Source organism: Typopeltis vanoorti, chromosome 17 (assembly GCF_054136105.1).
Source record: "Typopeltis vanoorti isolate ZY-2024b chromosome 17, IOZ_Tvanoo_1.0, whole genome shotgun sequence".
Classification (NCBI taxonomy): Eukaryota; Metazoa; Arthropoda; class Arachnida; order Uropygi; family Thelyphonidae; genus Typopeltis; species Typopeltis vanoorti.
In genome coordinates, this window is record NC_143565.1 from 51,779,149 (window position 1) to 51,802,077 (window position 22,929).

The following is a 22,929-nucleotide window of genomic DNA, read 5'->3' on the forward strand; positions in this document are numbered from 1 at the left end:
CCTTTACCTATTGTGAAATACTCAGTTTCTCCAAGATCTGTTCGGACAGCAGCTTCTTGTTCATAATAAAGACTCCTCAGAAGGATAATGAATTGCTTTGGGACTCCCATTGTTCTTAACACATTCCACAGTTTCACATGATCTACAGAGTCAAAAGCCTTGCTATAGTCAAGGAAACAAAGGTAGACATTCTTGTGATATTCCTGTGCTCTTTCTATTATCCATCTCACATTGGTGATCTGATCTCTTGTTCCTCTGCCTTTTCGAAATCCTGCCTGTTCATCTGGCATTTCTCTTTTCATGAATGGTTCCAGTCTTTTCTGAATTATCTTAAATAAGACTTTACTTGCATGAGAAATCAGTGCTATAGTTCTGTAATTTTCGCACTCTCTTGCATCCACTTTCTTCAATAAAGGTATATAAACTGATTTTTTTCCATTCCCTAGGCCATGTAGTTGTGATCCAAATTCGCTGACATAGAGCTGTTAAAATTTTAACTGCCTTTTCTCCAAGGGCTTTGAGCAGCTCAATAGGTATTCTATCTCCTCCTGGTGCTTTCTTACTGGATAGCTGTTGCAGTGCCCACCTCACTTCACTCTCCAATGGTACTGGCTCTTGTGTATAATCCTGCTCATCAAATTTCTCAGTAATTTTAGAGTCCTTTCTGTAAAGGGCTTCTGTATACTCTTTCCATCTTTCTTTGATGTCTGCAGCTTCTGTAAGATATCCTTTGTGTTTACTTTTCAATATTGTCACCTTGGCACTAAGCTTCCCTGTTAGTTCTCTGATCATTTTGAAAAGATCCTTTGTTTTTCCTTTCTTGTTTTGGTCATCTATTTGTTGGCATTCCTGGTTAAAGTATTTTTCCTTGTCTCTTCTGGCTTGTCATTGAAACTCTGCATTCAAATGCCGTACTTCTTGCAAATTTCCTGTGGCCTTTATTTTCCTCCTTTCCTGAGCAGTTTTGATGGCATCTTCTGACAGCCATTTGGACTTCTTTTTCTTACAAACTGTTGGAATATTCTTCTTTGCTTCTGTTGTAATTATATCCTTAATCTCTTCCCATAGTTCATCTGGTTCTCTTTCACACAAATTGAGTGTGTTGAATCTGTTCTGTATGCTAATATTGTATTCAGCTGGTATGTTTCCAAGATCACATCTGATAGACATTTGTGTTGTTTTCAGTTTCCGTAATTTCACATGTAGCCACTAATAACTGATGGTCTGTTCCACAGTCTGCACCTGGAAAAGTCTTGGGAGACTGAATTGCACTTCTCCATCTTCTTTATCCAAGTATATAGTCAATTTGATTTCTGTGTTGTTCATCAGGTGATATCCATGTGTACAATCTTCTTTTGTGCTGTTTATAGCGGGTGTTTAGCAACAAACAAAAATTCTCTGCACAAAACTCAACTAGTCTGTTCCCTGCAGTGTTATGAATACCTAAACCAAAAGGACCTGTTATTCCTTGTTCCTCACTCTCTCCCACTTTTGCATTCCAATCTCCAATAAGTAGCCATAAATCTCGCTTTGGTGTTGCATCTATCACTTCTTGTAACTTGCTATAAAATTCTACAATGTCTTCTTCAGATGCCTCTGTAGTAGATGCATAAACCTGAATGATGGTCATATTCATTGGATGTCCACTCACTCTGAGAGAAATGATTCTGTCACTCACTGGATTATAACCCAATACATACCTAGCCATCTTTTTCCTTAGTAAGGAAGATATCTCTCTTGCTTCTTGCACTCCATTTCCATCTTTATTATTTCTAGCTTACCTTGCTTCATAGGTTGATAGTACCGATCTTCAGTTCTGGTGATATTGAGCTGGGGCGCGGACCCTGCATAGGAAGCGGGAATAACGCGTAGAAGAAGAAGTTGCAGGAATGTGCGGACATGTTGTTGGGCAGCCCATCAGTCAAGCAGTAGTTCAGCGAGTACAGACCTTGGCCCTGCGGAAGATACTGCGCAGACTGACAAGCTATGCTGCACCACTTGATCTGATAGCGGCAAGCTAGAGTAGCTTACCTCGAAGGAGGCGAGTCGTGTCCAATCCCACCAGTTAATTCTTTCAGATGAAATCAAGCAGATGCATGGTCAACGAGACGAAAACACTCCAAAGACAGATTAGGAGAAGGCCAAGTATTTCTAAAGCCTTGGTAATGTTAAATTTTGTTCTATTATGCTTTTGTACTAAGAGGGATAATTCACGTTCGTGCAAGGAACTTTCTAGTTATTCAAGTTTCATTAAATGAAAGGACTCTAGGGCTTAAACAAGGAGAAAAAGGGGGAACCGTATGTTCTAAAAAAAAAGGTTATGTAGGAAATGTTAATGCTGTATGGTGTACTCAGTCCGTTAATTCATTAGTCTCCAGTCTGATTACTGATTGGAATGTTTAGCTACCAGCTGAAGCTCTAATCTAGTTTCAATTGAGATTTTGAGGTATGTTATAAAATGTTAAGGGTGAGTTTGTATCATTTAATTAATTGAACTCAATCTGAAGGATAGTTGTGATTCTAAGCTAGTAATTGTTGTTATCTGTAATATATCTGATTTGATGAATAAATGTCTTTCTTTTTTATTAATCTAACAACTTGCCTGATTTTGATCTCTTTGTACTGCTCATAAGAGTCAGAACCAATGCAGAAGCTAAGACATAAGAGTAGCTACGACTGCAATGAAATATAGGTTTTGTTAGATTTAAGTACTTAACGAACTTATCAAGCAATTAGTTAATAGTGTACAATTCTGAGTGTTCTCTGATATTGAGTTATTTTCTTGTCTAGGATTTCGGATGGCACAGCATCATAATATAAATTTTTCCTAAATCCGAAAAGGGATTAACACCAGACACGAAACAAAGGAATTGGCACTACCCAAAGGCAATCCATTTGTGTTCCAAACTTTGCACACTCTTCATTAGATTAATTGGGGACCTAGAATTGAAAGTGCGACATATGATACCTAACGATAATATAAACAAGTAGAAAATTATAACAAACAAGAGTAAGAAAATATTACAGAGGTCTTCTCTCAGTTATACAGCTTTGACCCTTAAGCACCCCAGAACAGACCACTCTAGGCCTAAATCCTCTATAGGAATAATGATGGTGATATTTTTCTGTCATTAGTGATTATTTTTTGTGTACCCCTGAACGGCCCAGCACATTCTCCTGGGGGTAGGTGTACCACTGGTTGGGAACTAATGTATTAGTAGAATGACGATAGACAGAGAGATTAGGCATACATTGCCAGTTTATTTTACATATCTTGTGTACAGCCATCATCCTCAAAGAAGACATTTCTTTGTTATAATATTACCATACCATTGGAATGTTTCCCGATATATATTGCACTCATTTATTTCCATTTGTATTATACAATTTTGGAATTCAAGAGGCAGCAGTATATTTTACTAATTAAATCTGTAACCATTTGTATCTTCCACTCATAAAGATGAAATATCAATATCATCATCATCAAATTACTGACATGTATCTTCAAGGGATGTACAGGATATGATAGTACCACATGAAAAACTTAGATCATTACTAACTTTCTATTTTCAATTTTCCTTCAAATCAATCTGTTACCTGTCAAGACTCCAACATTATCAGATCTTATATTTCTATCTTCTAAGGCACTTTTTAGCATATCAACCCACTTATATCTTGGTCTTCCTCTAAGTCTTTTCCCTGCCAACCTGGCAGAGAACACTTGTTTTGCTAATCTTTCCTCTCCCATTCTGTTTAAGTGACCATACCACCTGAGATTAGCTCTGTTAACACATTCCTGGATGCTAACGATATCAAGTTCTTTCCTAATATCCTCATTTTTAATATGATATTGCTATTGATGCCATCTGTTCACTCTAATAAACTTTCTCAGGACTTTGATATCCATGGTCTCTAATCTTTGGTCAAGTGTTTTTTTTTTCTAACCCAGCTCTCAGATCTATAAACTAAAATTGGTTTGAACACTTGTATACAGATAATTTAGTGACGCAGTTGACATTTTCAATGATTCTGCCTATTTTCATTGCCTTTGTCTTGTAATTGCTGACATTCATACCATATCTATTACAACAGCTATTCAATTTAATCAGGGAATCTTGCAGACTTGTAGCAGATTTATTTAGAAGTATAACATTGTCCGCATAAAGCAAAGAGCTAAGATTAACATGTCCAGTTTTGATATCATGTTTAATACTACTTTCCTTCATAATGTGATCCATATAGATAATGAATAACAGAGGGGGGGATAATGTACATCCTTGTCTGACACCAGATTTAACATTTAACCATCTTCCTGTACTTCCTTCAATTCTAACTGCTGACTTACAACTGAACTAAAGACTAAGTATTGCTTGATATAATGCCCCATTGAAACCATACAACTGTAGTGTTTTGAATAGCTTCTCTATTGGCACCCTGTGATATGCATTTTCCAGATCTACAAAACTTAGAGATCTTTGTTATATTTCCATGATTTCTCAACTACTTGTTGAAAAGTGAAAATATGATCTCGACAGCCTCTGTTTGACCTCATTCCAATTTATTCTTCAACAAGCTTCCCTTCCACAATCCTTCTCAAATATACTTGCATAAATCTTACAAGGAACACTCAATAGGGAAATAACTCTGAAATTTTCTCATTCAGTTTTATTTCCATTTTTATATATGGGTACTACGAGAGCTCTATTCCAATCATGTCGAATTCCTCCCTCTGTCCTGGCCTTCCTAATTATGCAGTGCAGCTACTGTGAGATTTTATACCTCCATACTTGAGCATTTCTGGTCGAACATCATCTACTCCTGCTGCCTTAACACATTTCAGGCTTTTGATGGCTTTTTCTACTTCAAGTATGGATATGTATTGCTGATTGTATGCCTGTTGAGTGTTTTTTTTTTTTTTTTACCAATGTGCTGTCATTGATTGCTTCATTTAGCAATTTTTGGAAGTAATTACTCCATACATCAAGGATATCTTTTTCTCCAGTTTTCATGTCACCTTTATCATCTCTAATTCCTTTTAAGCATTCCTCCATTTCTGAGCTTCTTCAACGACCTCAGAATATTTTGCCACTTCTTGATATATTATTTTTTATGCTCTTACCAAAGTCTTCCCATGACTTTTGTTTAGCTTCCTTACATTTATCTCTGTATTCTCTAAGTGCACAAGCTGACTTATTTACCAGGAACTTTTGATATGCTTTCTTCTTTTCCTTCACTGCCTCTTTAACTTCCTGTGTCCACCATGGAGTTCTGATTTTTCTATCCTTGCAGACAGCCTCACTACATGTGTCTCTGGGTGAATCAGTCAGTGTTTTCGTCTGGGCTTGCTACTGAATCTCGAAGGTTTGGTTGCTGTTCTCAAACTCATTTTTCTTCAATAATGTTTGTGTATTTTAGTCTACAGTTCACATCTGAGAGCTGCTCAACTTTTTTCGCTTTAAAACTTTCTTACATGTACTTCTTTTCAATAAGAAATTCAGTTTTATCCTGCCTCAAGACTAAATGGTGATGAGTTCCAATTTCAAATCTTCTATACTACACTCTATTGTCCTGCACCAGGGAGAAAAAAACATCACTATTAACAATAATATAGACAATGAGACATTTTTTATTCCTTGTCTCTCCTCTTGATGTGAATTTGTGCAGTATTTTTATGTTGGAACATTGTGTTAGTAGTAACCAGTCCATGGGCTGAACAGAAATCCAACAGGTGTTTGCCATTATTATCAGCTTTTTTCTTTTCTCCAAATTTTCCCGAAATATTTTTGTATGTGTGACAATCATTTCCTACTCTGCTATTCAGATCCTCAACAAGGACCAACTTTTGATTTTTCATTGTGTCATTTGCTTTCCCTAAAGCCTCAACTTCCTCCACTTCTAACTTAGTAGAACATTCTCTGGGACCATAGGCACAAATAAGTCTCATTGTCCAGTTCCACATTCTGATATTTGCCCACATCACTCTACTTGATGCTGCCTGCCATTGAAGAAGATTACCCTCATAATTAATGTTGAATACTATAGCTATTCTTTCTTTTCCTTGATTGTTGTTGACTGAATATATCATTTTGTATTTATTGCTGAGAAAGATCTCTCCGGTTTTTGTCTTTTTTGTTTCAGTCACCCCTATTATGTCAATCTGGTACTTATCCAATTCCTCAGTTCCATTTCTTTGCCATTGATGCTTTTTACGTTAATAGTACTGATCTTGGACTCTGGTGATGTTTAGCTGGGTGGTGTGTTTTAGGATTTGTGCCAGTAGCTGACTTTTCACTGTTTGCCCTGCTCCCCTGACAAAAATAGCGGGGGGGGGGTCTTGTTTAACTGGGCGATGACCCAGCCAGCATGAAATTCTGTCGTGTTGTACGATTATTGTTTAAACTAATAAGAATACAGTTTGTTCAACTAAATCCCAAATTGCCAGCCCATCCTTGTTCACTTAGTATCCAGGTAGATACCTGATATGATGCGCTACGACAAGGTGAGGATTGGACATTAGTTCAGTAGTTCTGGTCAGTTCTCTGTATTCCTCGAAAGGCTATGTGGAGGTCTGCTCTCAGTTATACAGCTTTGAACTTAACACCCCATTATGAATATTATTTAAGTCAAAAGATGTTGCACAAAATTTATCATCTTTCTAATAGGAGCTACGTGGTAAACGTGAAATGCAATAAAAGAAATGTTTCTTTCATCACTGTTTTGATTAGCATCCTAAAAGTACGAATACATTTTGATTTACATTTGATTTGATTTAATTGATGAAAAAGAGCAACAGTGCTCAAATTTCTTAAAACACTTGTCCAAAAGAAAGTAAGCTTTATTAACAAAAAAATTAATGCATGAATACATTCTTTTGCAATTGCTGATTTTATTTCATATCAAAATTTAATTTGTTTTTTGTGGTGAGTATGGCTTTTTTTCCCTCAGATACTTATTGTAATAGTCCAAAAGTACAGTATTAATCAAAAACCAAAATATCTTACGTTTTTTCCACAAAGAAAAAATTTAGGGTACTTTGTAATTGAGGTATCCATTCAATAATTGAATTACTTTATTATAAAAGAAGGAGAAAGGAAAAAAAAGGATGATGGGAAATTAGATAGCAACAGCAGAGCACGAATAACCAAATTTTAAGTTTCATATATAAATGAAAGCAAATCAAAAATAAGTAAAATAAAGAATTATAAAATAATGCTTAAGGTTCAAAGCTGTAACTGTGGGGAGACCCCACATAGCCTTTAAAGGAATGCGGAGAACCGACCAGGACTTCTGACCTAATGCCCAATCCTCACCTTTTCATGCCGCACCCTGTTAGGTATCTACCTGAATGCTGAACAAACGAGGAAGGGCTGGCAATTTGGGGTTTAGAAGATTGTATTTTTATTGGCTTAAACCACAATAAAATGATAGTACAACAAACCAGGATTTCATTCTGACTAGTGCCTTGCCCAGTTACATAAGCCATCTGTTGTTTTTCACCTGGGAACTAGGGCAAACAGTGAAACATCAGTTACTGGAACTAATTCTGAAACGCACCCCAACTCAACATTACTAGAGTTTAAGATTGGTATTATCAAGATAAGAAGCCTGAATGGCAAAGAAATGGAACTTGCTGAGGAATTGGGTAAGGACCAGATTGGCATAATAGTGGTGACTGAAACAAAAAAGACAAAAACTGGTGAGATCTTTCTCAGCAATAAATTCAAAATGTTATCAGGCAATGACAATAAAGGAAAAGAAGAAATAGCTATAGTATTCAACACTAATTACGAGGCTAATCTTCTTCAATGGCAGGCTGTATCAAGAAGAGTGATGTGTGAGGAAATATCAGAATAGGGAACTGGACAATGAGACTTATTTCTGCTTATGGTCCCACAGAACTTCTACTAAGGTAGAAGTGGAGGAATTTTTTGAGGCTTTAGAGAAAGCAACTGGCACTATGAAAAATCAAAAGTTGGTCCTTGTTGGGGATCTGAATAGCAGAGTAGGAAATGATTGTCAGACATATTAAAATATTTTTGGAAAATTTGGAGAAAAGAGCACAGCTAATAATGATGGCAACTGCCTGTTGGATTTCTGCGCTGGACATGGACTGGTAATTACTAACACAATGTTCCAACATTAAAATGTGCACAAATTCACATGGAGAGAAGAGACAAGAAATAAGAAAAGTCTCATTGACTATGTTATTGTTGTTAATGATGTTCATTCATTAAAAATTTCTTTTGTAACCCAACCTATTTTGTTTGCCTTCTAGTGCACTTGGAACATGTTAAAACCCACACCTTTCATTGTCTGCCATCTTATAGATTGATTAATGAGTAATGGTTTTAATATACAATCATAATGAAGCATTGCTGAAAAGTAGTAGATCACACAATACTTAGCTGGTTTAAAGCCACCAACACTTTTTTGTGATTTTGCTATATAAGTTCTACTTGGCATTTGTCTACATTCTGTAGCTTAGAGTAATCCCTGATATTTAAAACATTGAGAGGGTTTCCCCAAAATTCAAGTTTAAGTACATATGTATAGTACAAGGAAATGATAATTGTAATAGAAATACCCTTTTTAACACAACTGAATTCAAATAGAAATTTTAAAAATAAGCACCATTTGAACCGTGTTAAATCAAAATATGCTGTGTAAAAATAGAATTGCTTTTGTTTTGTAAACCGTATTATTTCGAAATCGTGTAAAAAAAGCCATGTAAAAATAGAATTAGCTGTATATGGATCACATTATGAAGAAAAGTGGTATTAAACCTGATGTCAAAATTCAAAATGTTAATCTCAGCTCCTTACTGTATGCGGATGATGTTATACTTCTAAATAAATCCTGTACAAGTCTGCAAGATTCCCTGACTAAATTGAATAGCTGTTGTAATAGATATGGTATGAAGGTATTACAACACCGTGACAATGAAAATAGAAACATTGAAAATGTCAACTGCATTGTGAATGGAGAACCTATAGAACAAGTAAAACATTTCAGCTACTCAGGCATGATTTTTAGTGAATATGGTAAATTAAATATGGAAATAGAGAACAGAATCAAAAAAGCTGGTATGGTAGGAAGTCAACTGCATACATTTATTTGGAATAAGAAGGAAATTAAGTCAAAACACTAAATTAGCTGTATACAAGACAGTGTTCAAACCAATTTTAACTTATAGATCTGAGAGCTGGGTTAGGGCACTGATAATTCCTTAGCCGCTTCACGCAAGACCCGTGCCAGTATACCATCCAATCCCACAGATGTATTCACATTAGGGTTCTGTAATAGACTATTCACCTCCACTTCTCTCTGTCCCTTCTAAACACACTATAACCTACACATTCTATCCCACTAACTATATCATCTTCCGTCAGCCATGTTTCACTAATGCCAATAACCCGTGGCCAGGAAGAGCCAATCAAGGACAAAAATTCTTCCTTCTTGTTCCTAATACTCCTGGCATTAGTATACATGAAATGCAGTGATCCCTTTGTCCCACCTCTATCTTGATGCGTTATTCTAAATGCCCCATTCCCATTTTTTGTCCTTAGTACTGGCTCAGGTACATTATATACATTTATACACTCAACTGTCTCACTGAAGTTGGCATATCCACTCCCCCCCCCCCTCCTTGATAGTTCTAGTTTCCCTGGTTCTGCACATCCATTTTCACTTCGTTCAGCAACACTTTTTCCTGTCTCCGCACACCAAGTCCATTCAAATGCAGGCCATCCATCTTGTATAAGTCCTTTCGCCCATCAAACTCATTCCACACGTCCACGAATTCCACACCACACCGTCTGCATAACCTGTGCATAATGTCATTTGCGATTATGGCCCTCCTTCTATACTCCTCTCTGTCATACCGCGGCAACAGACTCACCATTTTAACTCTGTCACTCTTTTCTTTCGCTACGATTCCTTTCGCCCATCAAACTCATTCCACACGTCCACGAATTCCACACCACACCGTCTGCATGACCTGCGCATAATATCATTTGCGATTATGGCCCTCCTTCTATACTCCTCTCTGTCATACTGCGGCAACAGACTCACCATTTTAACTCTGTCACTCTTTTCTTTCGCTACGATTAACAATACTTTCAAGTCCTCTCTCATAAAAAATTTATCACCTTTCAATTCATTCGTACCCGCCACAATTATTAATTCTTTCACCCTCTGTTTTTGCACTCTAATACTCTCACTTACATCCTTAAATTTTGCACCCGGTAAGTACGATTTGGTTACACTCCCATCTATCACTCCTCTTAATAACGAGTCACCATACAACACTCTTTCCTTCATTTCAGAAACTCTCCCACTCTTATACTGTTTATTTATGATAGCCGAATCACTCTGGAAAGAGTTTTGCAAGTGCTCTAATTGCCGCTGCGCATTTTGTATCACTGCGCGCAACCTAGCAATCTAACTTCCTACAAATAATTCCTCTTTTTTTTTTTATCATTCAAACCATTTTCTCTCTCTGTATAGTTGCTTTCACTCTTTCTTTGATCACCGCTCTCATTGCCATCTTGTACATCGCAATTCCCTATCAAGCTACTGTTTTCACTCACATTCTGGCTTTCTTCAACCATAACTGTCTCACAACCTGACACATACTTCAACTCCTCACTTTGCTTACACTTTCTGCACATTCTCCCACCACTATAACTTTCAATCTAAACTCCAGCCTCATTCGGGAATGCATACATTCCACACACATCACACTGGACAAATTCTCTCGCATTATAGTTTTTGAACAATGCCGTCGTATTTTTGGACGCCATTATCTTATGTTGCATTGCCGCCATATTCAAATCTATGAAACATATTGTTAAATAATGACTTAAATAACGGAATTCGCACCAAAATCACACAGACACAACAAGCTACCAAAATTAGACAATATTACGTTATGATTTTAACCTGTATTCTAATTTTCATTCAAAATTATACTTAGCTTTTGGGAGCTCCTTGAAAATACGACCGACCGTCTGGCCCTCTAGTGGCCAATGATCTTTGATGATAAATACCCAAGAATAACATGATTATTCCTGTTGGTGATGTGCCAAGTTGGTAAAAGAAATAATGAAAATGAGAGCAGTACATAATGAAGAATGAATTTTTTTTTAGTTATTTATCTTATATAAATTCTTTATATTAACTTGTAAATGTATCCTAAGCGAATTGTAATATATGCATTTTATTTGTTGTTACTAAAAGTGAAAGTATTTCTAAGGGACTCTGCTAATGTGATTTGATTGGCTGCTGTCAGAAAACTAAGTTATTTTGAGATAGGGCGTGCCATAGTGTTGGGAAATGTACAACAATCACGTGGGAATTTGGTTGTAAACTGAAAGAGCAGAGAAAACAAGTTTGGGCAGGAAAGAGAGAGAGAGAGAGAGAGAGGATTTATGAGATATAGGAAGAAGGAACCAGAAGGAAATTGGAGAGAGTGTGGGAAGGTCGTGAGATGTGATCTCACGTGGGATCGTATGACGTAACAAAGATTCGGAAACTTGTTCCTATTTTAATGAATCTTACTTCGAACTCATATTTATTTATAGTTTCCTGCCACCTTGTAAAGAAATTTACCCAAGTGAAAGGATAATAATATGATCGAGATTTATCATAAGATAAGTTATTACGAGCAAGAAAATACATTTTCCAGTCTTAACAAATAAGTTATTGAACTCAGGAATACTATAAGTTTTGTGTTGCCTATAGTGGAAGATTATCGAGTGCCTAGAAATGTTGCAAGAGTTTTCCATAATGTGCAAGCTATGATAATCATACCAGTAAGAATATCTATTCTATAACTAACGCATGATAGTGTTGCTTGTGTCCGGAGAACATGGTCAGATTTCGTGTTGTTGGAGCTAGTCAGGCTTGAATGAGTGATATTATAAAACATTTTCCTTGTGGAACTAATGTGAGAAACTTCATTGAAGAATTAGTTCGTGTTTGAATGTGTTATCTCACTATGTATATGTAAATTCAAGACTGAGCCTTTTAAGAACTATTTTAATCCTCTGATAGATATTGATGATACCAGCTAAGTGTTTGATAAAATTGAAGTTTGTGGTTATTCTATGAGACTAAAAAGAATTACTTTTTAAGTGTTTTGCTGAATATTTGTTGTTGTTTAAGGTGAAACTAAGTTGAAATCCTAATGGATGAGAATTGTGGACGCCTTATATGTTCTAGCAGTAAATGATGCACTCAGCTGAGTAGAATCTAAATACTTTATAGAATGCATAAATTATTTTCTAATTGTATTGATCTTAATAGAGTTCTTGTTTCTTATGTAAGAATAATTTTGTGAGAGAATTAAATATCTTGTTTAACTTGATTCTTGTACTTGCCTAATTTCAGTTTCATTGCACCGCTCATTAAAATACGAATCTTGCGGGAAACCCTATGTATAAGTAAGAAAATTTCGGCCTATAGTAAGTTCACGTTATTGTTGTGCTGTTTGATGCTTGATTCCTTCACAATATTGTGTGATTTCAAACATAGAGTGGCGCAGTATAATAAAAAAATTTCTTTGTTTGAATGTGGAGTCAACCAACAACTAGCAAATATAAGGTTGGATGAAAGACAAAACCAACAATGAGGTACTAAGAGTTTCTTTAGTAATTTCTATGTGGATCTTTACAGTTAAATGCATTTAATACAAAATTTACATATGACTAAATAAGATTATTTACATTTTGAAATTATTTTCTATTATTTATAGAAATATATAACCAAAAATTTTAAAAAAATACTCATAAAAATTTCATTTTAATTTTTTTTTTTCTGCATAGCGTTTACGAGCCCTGCAGGATGGCTGGACAGAACTCCATCAGATGTGGGAGAACCGGCAACAGTTGCTCTCTCAGAGTCTGAACTTGCAGATGTTTTTGAGAGATGCTAAACAGGCTGAAGTTCTTCTTAATCAGCAAGAGCATTATCTTTCAAAAGATGAAACTCCTGTAAGTTTTGATGTGAAATAATTTATGTATTATTGATATATTCATATATAATCAGTGAAGTAATACTGAAGTAATCATTTTTAATTGTATAACCATGAATAGAAAAATATTTTATTTATTTTTACCAAAATGAGAGGAACAGCATACATACAATTAAATGCATGTATGCTGTTTCTCTCATTTTCAATAATGTCCTACATACAATAAAATGTATATAGCACTCTATTCAAATATACCCTTGAATGACTATTATCTTGAATTATACATGTTTTAAGCAAATATTCTTAGAATTAAATTTGTGTGATTTTTCAGTAAACAATTATGACATTAGATACATATTTGAACTGCATAACGCCCTTCCACTTGGAGGCATTTGTTCAAGTTGTAGGGAACTTCCCAGTGTTGGTACAGCACTTTTCTTTCTTCCTCTTTTATCAAGACTTTTCTTCCTGTTTTGTGCTTCTCTTTTGACTGAACCTTTTTTACTTTCCTACCCTCCAGACCATGATCACTGGGATCCATTGCATTGCAGCCATGTTTACTGTGGAAATGGTTGAAAATCGCATGATAGAAGTTTAATGGAATGAAACAGCACTGAAAAACGATATTAGAAATAGTACTCAATGCTTCCAGTATTTCATCTCAAATAAAGAGACATCATCAGGAAAATGAGATGTAACACACACACACACAAAGGCAGCACAAAACTAACTGAAATATGTGGGCTAAAGGCTAGAGTTCTAACTACATGGAGCATCCTCTATAGACACCTGTTAGTGGTCTAGGATGTAAACTGGCATCTCAAAGTATTAGTGTTTCTCATATTTTGGGAAAGTTTTATGCAACCATATTTATTCAATTAGGCTGATTTTTAAGAGCAGCAGCAGATTCTAGAAATGGTCTTTCTCTTCTAAATTTACTGTGATGGAGAATGATGGTCTTTTTTTCAATTTGTTCTATGAGCTGTATCCAAAGCATGTTCTTACAAAACCAGGTTGACTATAGTTACAACTGAAGATATATTTTTTTATATTCTTCATTTCGATGGTAGCTGATCTTCCTGTTTATCCATAATAGGCCAGTTGCATGAAGAAGGAACTCTATATACATCTGGAACTCAGAGGTGATGGAGTTTGTCTTTGGAGCAGATAAGGTGGTTAGTTTTAAATGGGGCTTGAAAGTGGTGCAAAGAAGTTTTTTGCAACCATACTTATTCAAATTAGGCTGATTAAAAAAAAAAAAAAAAGCAGATACTAGTTATGTCTTAGGATACCATCCTAAGACATAACTAATTAGGACTTTAGTCTTTGTGTTATTGCTACAATTGTTTCTAACTAGTACCATTGTTACACTGTGTTGTTATAGTCTCGTGTACTGTAAGAAATTGTGTTTTGTGCTCTGAAGATGCTGGTTATAACACCAGTGAAATATCAGCAATAAGCCAATAAATAATTATTTACTTATCATTCTGTGTTCTGATATATATACCGTCAAAATTAATCAACATGTACGACAAACACATAAGCTTTTCTACACGTTCGAGGTTTCATGAAAGTCAACAATTTATGAAACATATCCTTTATAGACCAAACTGACTCTGATTTACATAGTATATAAAATCCAAATCTAGCTCTTTGCAGTGGAATATATTGCACCCAAACAAGAAAATCTTTATAAATTGAGACTTCAAGTAGTCATCATCAGTGGTCACACGACAGTATAGATTAATCAGTGATTTGAATATTTTCATAATAGCATTCGCATGTTGGAAAAATTTGTTTTGGGTGAACATCAGGGACATAGTCATAATGATTTGAAAATTACACACACACTTCAAGAGCCCACTCCTTTACAATGACATGCAGTTTAGAAATAATGGGATATCAATGAGGAGCTTCCTCATCAAGTAGATACTTTATCTAGTAGTTAGTTACATTTTTAAACAAGTCCTTGTGGTATTGTTATTGCAAAGAAGACTTATTTCATCACTGCAGTTAAGATTCCATTCAATCTCTGATGTTCTTTTGAGTAGCATAACAATTTGTTTCTTCAACTAATTTGTCATAAAAAAATATGAAAATTTTCTTCTGAAAAACTAGAATTCAGAGCATTCATCTTCTGAAGGGGCTCAAATTATATTCTTCATCTTCAGATAAAAGGTGTTCTTCATCACTATCAAAGTCCATTTTTTGGAATTATAAATTTAAATAAATGTGAAGAAAATAACTGTAATCACAAGATCTCTCTCTGTGTTCACATGAATAACATCAATATTTTTCTTTTGTCCCACCCACTCATCTCCCATGTGTGACACTACTGCCACCACCAATAAAAATCTGAATCCATCTTAAGCCCCATCCAAAACACACAGTACAAGGGTAGTCTGAAAAGTTCTCAGCCTAACAATGAAAAAAACGAATTTATAATTTTAAAATGATTTTTATTTTTCAACATAATCTCCCTCAAGACTAATACATTATTTCAGTGATGCTCCAGTGCCATTATCCCATCCCTGTAGTGGTTCTCAGTAAGAACTGCAGAATACCCCTGTACAGCTACAATCATCTCTTCATTCGAAGAAAAACGCTGACCAGCAAGGAAGAGTTTTAGTTTTCGGAAGAGATTGAAGTCAAAGGAACCAAATCTTGGGAACAGGGTGGATGTTCCAACAATTCATAGTGCAGATCCCTTAATATTCCCATTGCCAAAACACTTTTGTGGGCAGGTGCGTTGTCCTGATGAAAGATAATTTTTTTTTTCATCTGCAAATTGGGTCTTTTGTCATGAATTTTTTTGTCTAGTCTGGTTAAAAGATCGAAATAATATTCCCTGGTTATTGTTTTACCCTTTTCAAGATAATTAATAAACAAAATGCCTTTAGCATTCCAAAACACCGATGTCATGACCTTTCCTGCTGAGAGAACCGACTTTGTCTTCTTTGGCACTGAACAACCAGCTTCTGGCCACTGTTTTGACTGTTGTTTGGGGTCTGGTGTGTAATGGTGAATCCAAGTCTCATTATTTGTAATAATAAGACACATAAAATCAGTTTTATTCTTGTTAAAACACTCTAATCAGTTCGGAGATGTTCATGCGAGTGCATTTTTGATCTCCTGTGAACAAGCACAGCACCCATCTTGCTCGAAGCTTTTTCATATGCAATTCTTCATGCAAAATATATCCTACACATTCTTTTGAAATGCCTATAGTCTCAGCAATTTCATGCACTTTGACTAGCCAGTCATCCAATGCCATACGTGCAATTGATCAATGATTTCTGATGGTGTTACACTTTTTGGAAGTTCTTCACATGGATCATCTTCAAGGCTGGTTCCGCCACGTTTAAACTCAGCAGCCCATTTCTCAATTGTCGAAAACAAAGGAGAAGAGTGCACATAAACCTTTATGAACTTCGAATGAATTTCTTTTGCTGTTAAACCTTCTTTTACAAAGAATTTTATAACCACATGATACTCAAATTTATCCATTTCAAGGGATACAGGCAGCACTTTTGCTAGCTGTATAAAACAAACTGCTTGATAGAATGACTTGCAATTTCACATGGAAATTTCACTTAGAAAAAAAATCTTGCCGATAGTGATATCATCTATGGTCAAGGCTGAGAACTTTTCACTTGTAATTAAAATAATTAAAATTAGAGAAAAGAAATACAAGACAATTAAACTTCAAGAAATTATGTACCCCCAAATATATTCTGGAAAATTTTTAAGAGGTTAATGGTATTATCCATTAACAGCAAAATTGGATCACACAGCAGTTAATCAAGGTAACATAGAATGTTAAGAAATAGATAATGCAAGGTTTAGGCTCATAGATTTATTTTAAAAAATAAATAAATTCATTTTTCTTGATGATGTTGTTATCTAATTGACAGCAAAACATGATGAAGTTTGTCTGATGTTTTTAATAAATCTACTTGCCCTACCTTACATTATTTATTTCTGTAACTACTTTTAGTCACCACAGGGACGTAGTGATTTTGCAGAATGATTTAAGTAGGCCTAAAAGTGTTGGTAAAAGATTAACCAGTGTCATGTGGAAGAGTGTCAGGCTATGCATTTTCTAATGAAAGAGTTACAGGCTTTTAAGACTTTGAGACAGCCATATCAATATGTATGGTTTGCTATATGCAGGTCAGTCACATGTGTTGCTTGTAGATGAGGTTGTGTGGAGGAACCAGAGACAAGTGATCTGTGGAATACTTCCACTGATTCCGAGACATCTGATCAAGGGTTTGTGGGTTGAAGTTTTGGATAAGTCGAAGAGAAGGTGGGGGGGAATAGAATGTGAGAGTTCATATATGGAAATTTGGTGAGTTAGGGCTAAGAACCAGTTTTTTTGTAGAGTACTAAATTAGTGGAATGGGTTTAATTTTATAATATAATAGATAAATTTATAATAGAGACTGTTAAGTGCTGTGTCAGTGAATGTATTCTAGAGTATGTGTTGGGGCTGTCTTTGTGGTAATAATACTTTGTTTCCATGTAGTGTTTTAATTGTCATATTGTCAATTTCAGTTAGAAACAAATAACAGCATTGGAATATAGTATTTATTTATTTATTTTTTTGTTGCTTAAGCTTGTCTGGGTATTTTTGAGCATTTGAAATAAATTGAGATATTGTTAGAGAGGAGGGGGGGAGGGGGTAGAAAGTAAAATGCCTCTGACAGCACTTCATATTACATCATTAAACCTTTGACCAATTATTTGTAAGTTTACCTTCTTCCAAAAATAAGTCTCACGTCCTACAAATAAAGTCTCAAATATCACATACATTGCCAATCACGCGATATCGCATGCTGCGAGTTCTCACCAAATGGCCGATCATGCGTCATCGCGTGGACGTCGCTATCAAGTAAAAAAAATTTGGCCACCACACGAAATACCAATTTTCAGCTTGGCAATGAACGTGTTAAATATCCTATATGTCTAATATATAGTTTTCTAATATAGAAAAAAGTAGGTATAAATTTGGAAGTTATTTACAATTTAGAAATAGCTGCTTTTCTGGCATTGTTCTGTACCAAACAGCAATGCCATCAAATCATAAATACCAATACTACTCTAAAAAAAAAAAAATAATAATAATAATAATACCTGTATTGCACTTCAGAATTATAATAAGCCTCCTGCTTTGTCAGCACTTAACTCATTTCTTTTACATATAGATATTTTTAGGAGATTTAATGAACAATCAAGGAAACCTTAAAATTATATGACTTGTCAAATTGTTAACCCGGGGTGCTTAAGGGTCAAAGCTGTATAACTGAAAGGAGACCTCCACATAGCCTTTAAAGGAATGCGGAGAACCGACCAGGGCTTCTGGCCTAATGTCCAATCCTCACCTTCTCGTGGTGCACCATGTTGGGTATCTACTTTGATACTGAATGAACGAGGATGGGTTGGCAATTTGGGATTTAGCCGACCAAATTGTATTCTTATTGGTTAAACCAAAATAAAAAATGATGGTACAACATGACAAAATTTCATGCCGGCTGGGGCGTCACCCGGTTAAACAAGGCCCCCGATGTTTTCGCCAGGGAACCAGGGCGAACAGCGAAAAGTCAGCTACTGGAACAAATCTGAAAACAAACCCCAACTCAACATCACCAGAGTTAAAGATCGGTACTATCAACATAAGAAGCCTGAATGGCAAAGAAATGGAGCTAGCTGAGGAATTAGATAAGTACCAGATCGACATAATAGGGGTGACTGAAACAAAAAAGACCAAAACTGGTGAGATCGTTCTGAGCAATAAATACAAAATGTTATATTCAGGCAATGACAATCAAGGAAAAGAAGGAGTAGCCATAGTATTCAACACAAAATACAAGGCTAATCTTCTTGAATGGCAGTCAGTCTCAAGTAGAGTAATGTGGGCAAATATGAGAATGGGGAACTGGACAATGAGACTTATTTGTGCCTATGGTCCCACAGAAGGTTCTACTAAGGTAGAAGTGGAGGAATTTTTTGAGGCTTTAGAAAAAGCAACTGACACAATGAAAAAGGAAAAGTTGGTCCTTGTTGGGGATCTAAATAGCAGAGTAGGAAATGATTGTGAGACATACAAAAATATTTTGGGAAAATTAGGAGAAAAGAGCAAAGCTAATAATAATGGCAAATATCTGTTGGATTTCTGCTCAGGACATGGACTGGTTATTACTAACACCATGTTCCAACATAAAAATGTGCACAAATTCACATGGAGAGAAGAGGCTAGAAATAAGAAAATCTCATTGATCTATGTTATTGTTGATAGTGATGTTTTCTCCCTGGTGCAGGATAGTCTTGAGCAGGATAAAATTGAATTTCATATTGAAAAGAATAACATGTAAGAAAGTTTTAAAGCGAATAAAAGTTGAGCAGCGCTCAGATGTGAACTGTAGACTAAAATACAGAAATATTATTGAAAAGAAAATGAAAGAGTTTGAGAACAGGAATCAAACCTTAGAGATTCAGTGGCAAACTCTGAAGAAAACATTGATTGCTTCTGCCAGAGAGGCATGTGGTGAGGTTGTGTGCAAGGATAAAAAAATCAGAACTCCCTGGTGGACACAGGAAGTTAAAGAGGCAGTGAAGGAAAAGAAGAAAGCATATCAAAAGTTCCTGGCAAATAAGTCAGCTTTTACTCTTACAGAATACAGAGACAAATGTAAGAAAGCTAAACAGTGTGTAAAACTAGCTAAACAAAAGTCATGGGAGGACTTTGGCAAGAATATAGAAAATAAATATCAAGAAGGTGGCAAAATATTCTGGAGGTTGTTGAAGAAACTTAGGAATGGAGGAAATAGTTCTGTAAAAGGAGTTAGAGATGATATAGGTGACATGAAAACAGGAGAAAAAGATATCCTTGAAGTATGGAGTAATTACTTCGAAAAACTGCTAAATGAAACAAGCAGTGATGACAGCACAGTGATAAAAAAACACTGACCAGGCATGCAGTCAGGAATACATATCCATTCTTGAAGTAGAAAAGCCATCAAAGGCTTGAAATGTGGAAAGCCAGCAGGAGTAGATGATATTTGACCAGAAATGCTGAAGTATGGTGGTATAAAAGTCTTACAGTGGCTGCACTGCATAGTTCAGAAAGCCTGGACAGAGTGACGAATTCCTGATGATTGGAGTAGAGCTCTCATAGTACCCATATATAAAAAGGGAAATAAAACTGAATGTGAGAATTACAGAGGTATTTCCCTACTGAGTGTTCCTGGCAAGATCTATGCTAGTATACTTGAGAAACGGTTGAGAAGAATTGTGGAAGAAAAGCTTGGTGAAGAACAAGCTGGATTCAGGCCAATTAGAGGCTGTCAGGATCAGATCTTCACTTTACGACAAATAGTCGAGAAAGCATGGGAATATAACAAAGATCTGTATTTAAGTTTTGTCGATTTGGAAAAGGCATATGACAAGGTGCCAAGAGAGAAGCTATTCAATACGCTGCAGTTATATGGTGTCAATGGGACATTATATCAAGCAATACTTAGTCTTTATTTGAGTTGTAAATCAGCAGTTATAATTGAAGGAAGTACAGGAAGATGGTTTAATGTTGAATCTGGTGTGAGACAAGGATGTACATTATCCCCTCTGTTATTCATTATCTATATGGATCACATTATGAAGGAAAGTGGTATTAAACCTGATATCAAAATTGGAGATGTTAATGTCAGCTCTTTGCTTTATGCGGATGATGTTATACTTCTAAATAAATCCGCTACAAGTCTGCAAGATTCTCTGACTAAATTGAATAGCTGTTGTAATAGATATGGTATGAAGGTCAGCAATAAAAAGACAATGACAATGAAAATAGGCAGAATCGTTGAAAATGTCAACTGTGTTGTGAATGGAGAACCTGTGGAACAAGTAAAACATTTCAGCTACTTAGGCATAATTTTTACTGAAGATGGTAAATTATATATAGAAATAGACAACAGAATCAGCAAAGCTGGTATGGTTGTAAGTCAATTGAATAAATTCATATGGAATAAGAGAGAAATTATTCGGAACACTAAATTAGCTGTATACAAGACAGTGTTTGAACCAGTTTTAACTTATGGATCTGAGAGCTGGGTCAGAAGTAAAACACTTGACCAAAGACTAGAGACCGCAGATATGAGAGTCCTGAGAAAGATTAGAGGCGTGAACAGATGGCATCAATGGCAATATCGTATTAAAAATGAGGATATTAGGAAAGAACTTGACATTGTCAGCATCAAGGAATGCATTAGCAGAGCTAATCTCAGGTGGTCACTTAAATAGAATGGGAGAGGAAAGATTAGCAAAACAAGTGTTCTCTGCCATTTTGGCAGGAAAACGACCCAGAGGAAGACCAAGATATAGGTGGATTGATAGGCTACAAAGTGCCTTAGACGATAGAAATATAAGATCTGATAATGTTGGAGTCTTGACAAGTAACAGACTGATTTGGAGGAAAATTGTAGATAGGAAGTTAGTAATGATGTAATTTTTTCATGTAGTACTGTCATATCCTGAACACTCCTTGAGGGTACATTACAGGAATTTGATGATGATGATGATGAATTGTTAACCCACTTATGAAAATTCCAGATGATCTTCAACATTATCCAGTATCCTGGCCCTTTCTTAACTTGGCAGTTGTGACCATAACTTTATTCATGTTTCTTTTTCTACAGACGATCCTTCTCTCAGGCAATCAATCATTTCCTATGGCATTGCAAAGTGCCAATTGAAACGACTGGATTTTTATGCAACTTTTCTTGGTTTGATTATTGTTTGTGGTCTCCTAACCTAAGCACTTGCTTTGATCTAATAACTGAAATTCGTGATGGGATGAATGCTTTTCTTTCCCTTTTCGTTCAAAATCCCTGATGCTCATTTGAGCCTTGGTTTTCCAACATATGTGCCAAAGAAATCCAAGCTAAAATTCAGCATGCATTTCAATTACTCAAGCTAAAATCTCCAGCTTCTCACTTAGAATACACTGCAGCCTGAACAACTGGGGGGATCAACCAATCTAAAAACTTTGTAAGGCCAGTACAGTAAAAAACCCTGAAGTTACGTGGTAGGTGGGACCAATAAAAAGTGCTTAAGTCAAATTCACATAACTCGAGGTATAATTTTGCATGTTATTTATATACACAAACATACAAAATATTAGTTAATTGGGACCAAAGATTTACAAAAACACCTATATTTTTTAAGAAATATAATCATAATTGTAGTTTTTCGTACATAAAAAAAAAGAAAGTTATTTCGATGTCGATGGTTTCATAAAATCTAATAGATTCATCTGACTGCATAATGTCTTTTTCTTGTCATGCAAAATTTCTTCATAGCAAGCCAATGATTTTTTTATTCCTTACCTTGTGGCTACAATTCGTTCCTCGTTAGAATCTATGTCTTCCAAAATCTGTAAACCTTTCTTAATTAAGCTGAGACCTGTTAATTTTGCAATTATCATGTGCTTTTCTGGTAGAACTGGATCTGAGGTTTCGGTCTCTTCAGTAGCACTTTGCTCACACATCTCTATGAGCTCGTGAAATGTAAGCTCCTTGTTATGTGAGTCTAACTGCTCGCTGACATCTTCACTGTCGACTTCTAAATCTTTACGAATTGTGCTTGAATTCAATGATTGGGTATTTTTCACAGCAACGAGAATTCTTTCTTTATCTTTTATGATTGTTCTTACTGTAGATTCCTGTAGATCGAACTTCTTTGCTAGCTCACAAATTTTCATTCCGCCTTCAAAATCCTTAATAATGTTGAGTTTTGTTTCCAAAGTCAATGTTTTTCTTTTCTTGCTAGCTGTAGAAGAAAAATAATGTTGTCTTTTGGACAACATTATTATATTTTGTGATAAAATTTTTATCAAGAACATAACATTAAACAATCGCAAGGTTTGTAGACTATAAAAATCGTGTATGAATGGAGACTGCACA

General features: G+C 35.5%; 1 protein-coding gene across 4 annotated transcripts in view; it reads left to right on the forward strand.

Moving 5' to 3' along the window:
* The window catches only part of LOC150097387 (spectrin beta chain-like), a 795,721-nt gene that overhangs the window by 444,357 nt on the left and 328,435 nt on the right, over window positions 1-22,929 (forward strand). For all 4 annotated transcript variants that reach the window (XM_090407783.1, XM_090407784.1, XM_090407785.1 and 1 more), the window contains exon 24: window positions 12,825-12,992. In XM_090407783.1, the coding sequence (XP_090263909.1) occupies window positions 12,825-12,992 (168 nt within the window). The remainder of the gene's footprint in view (window positions 1-12,824; window positions 12,993-22,929) is intronic.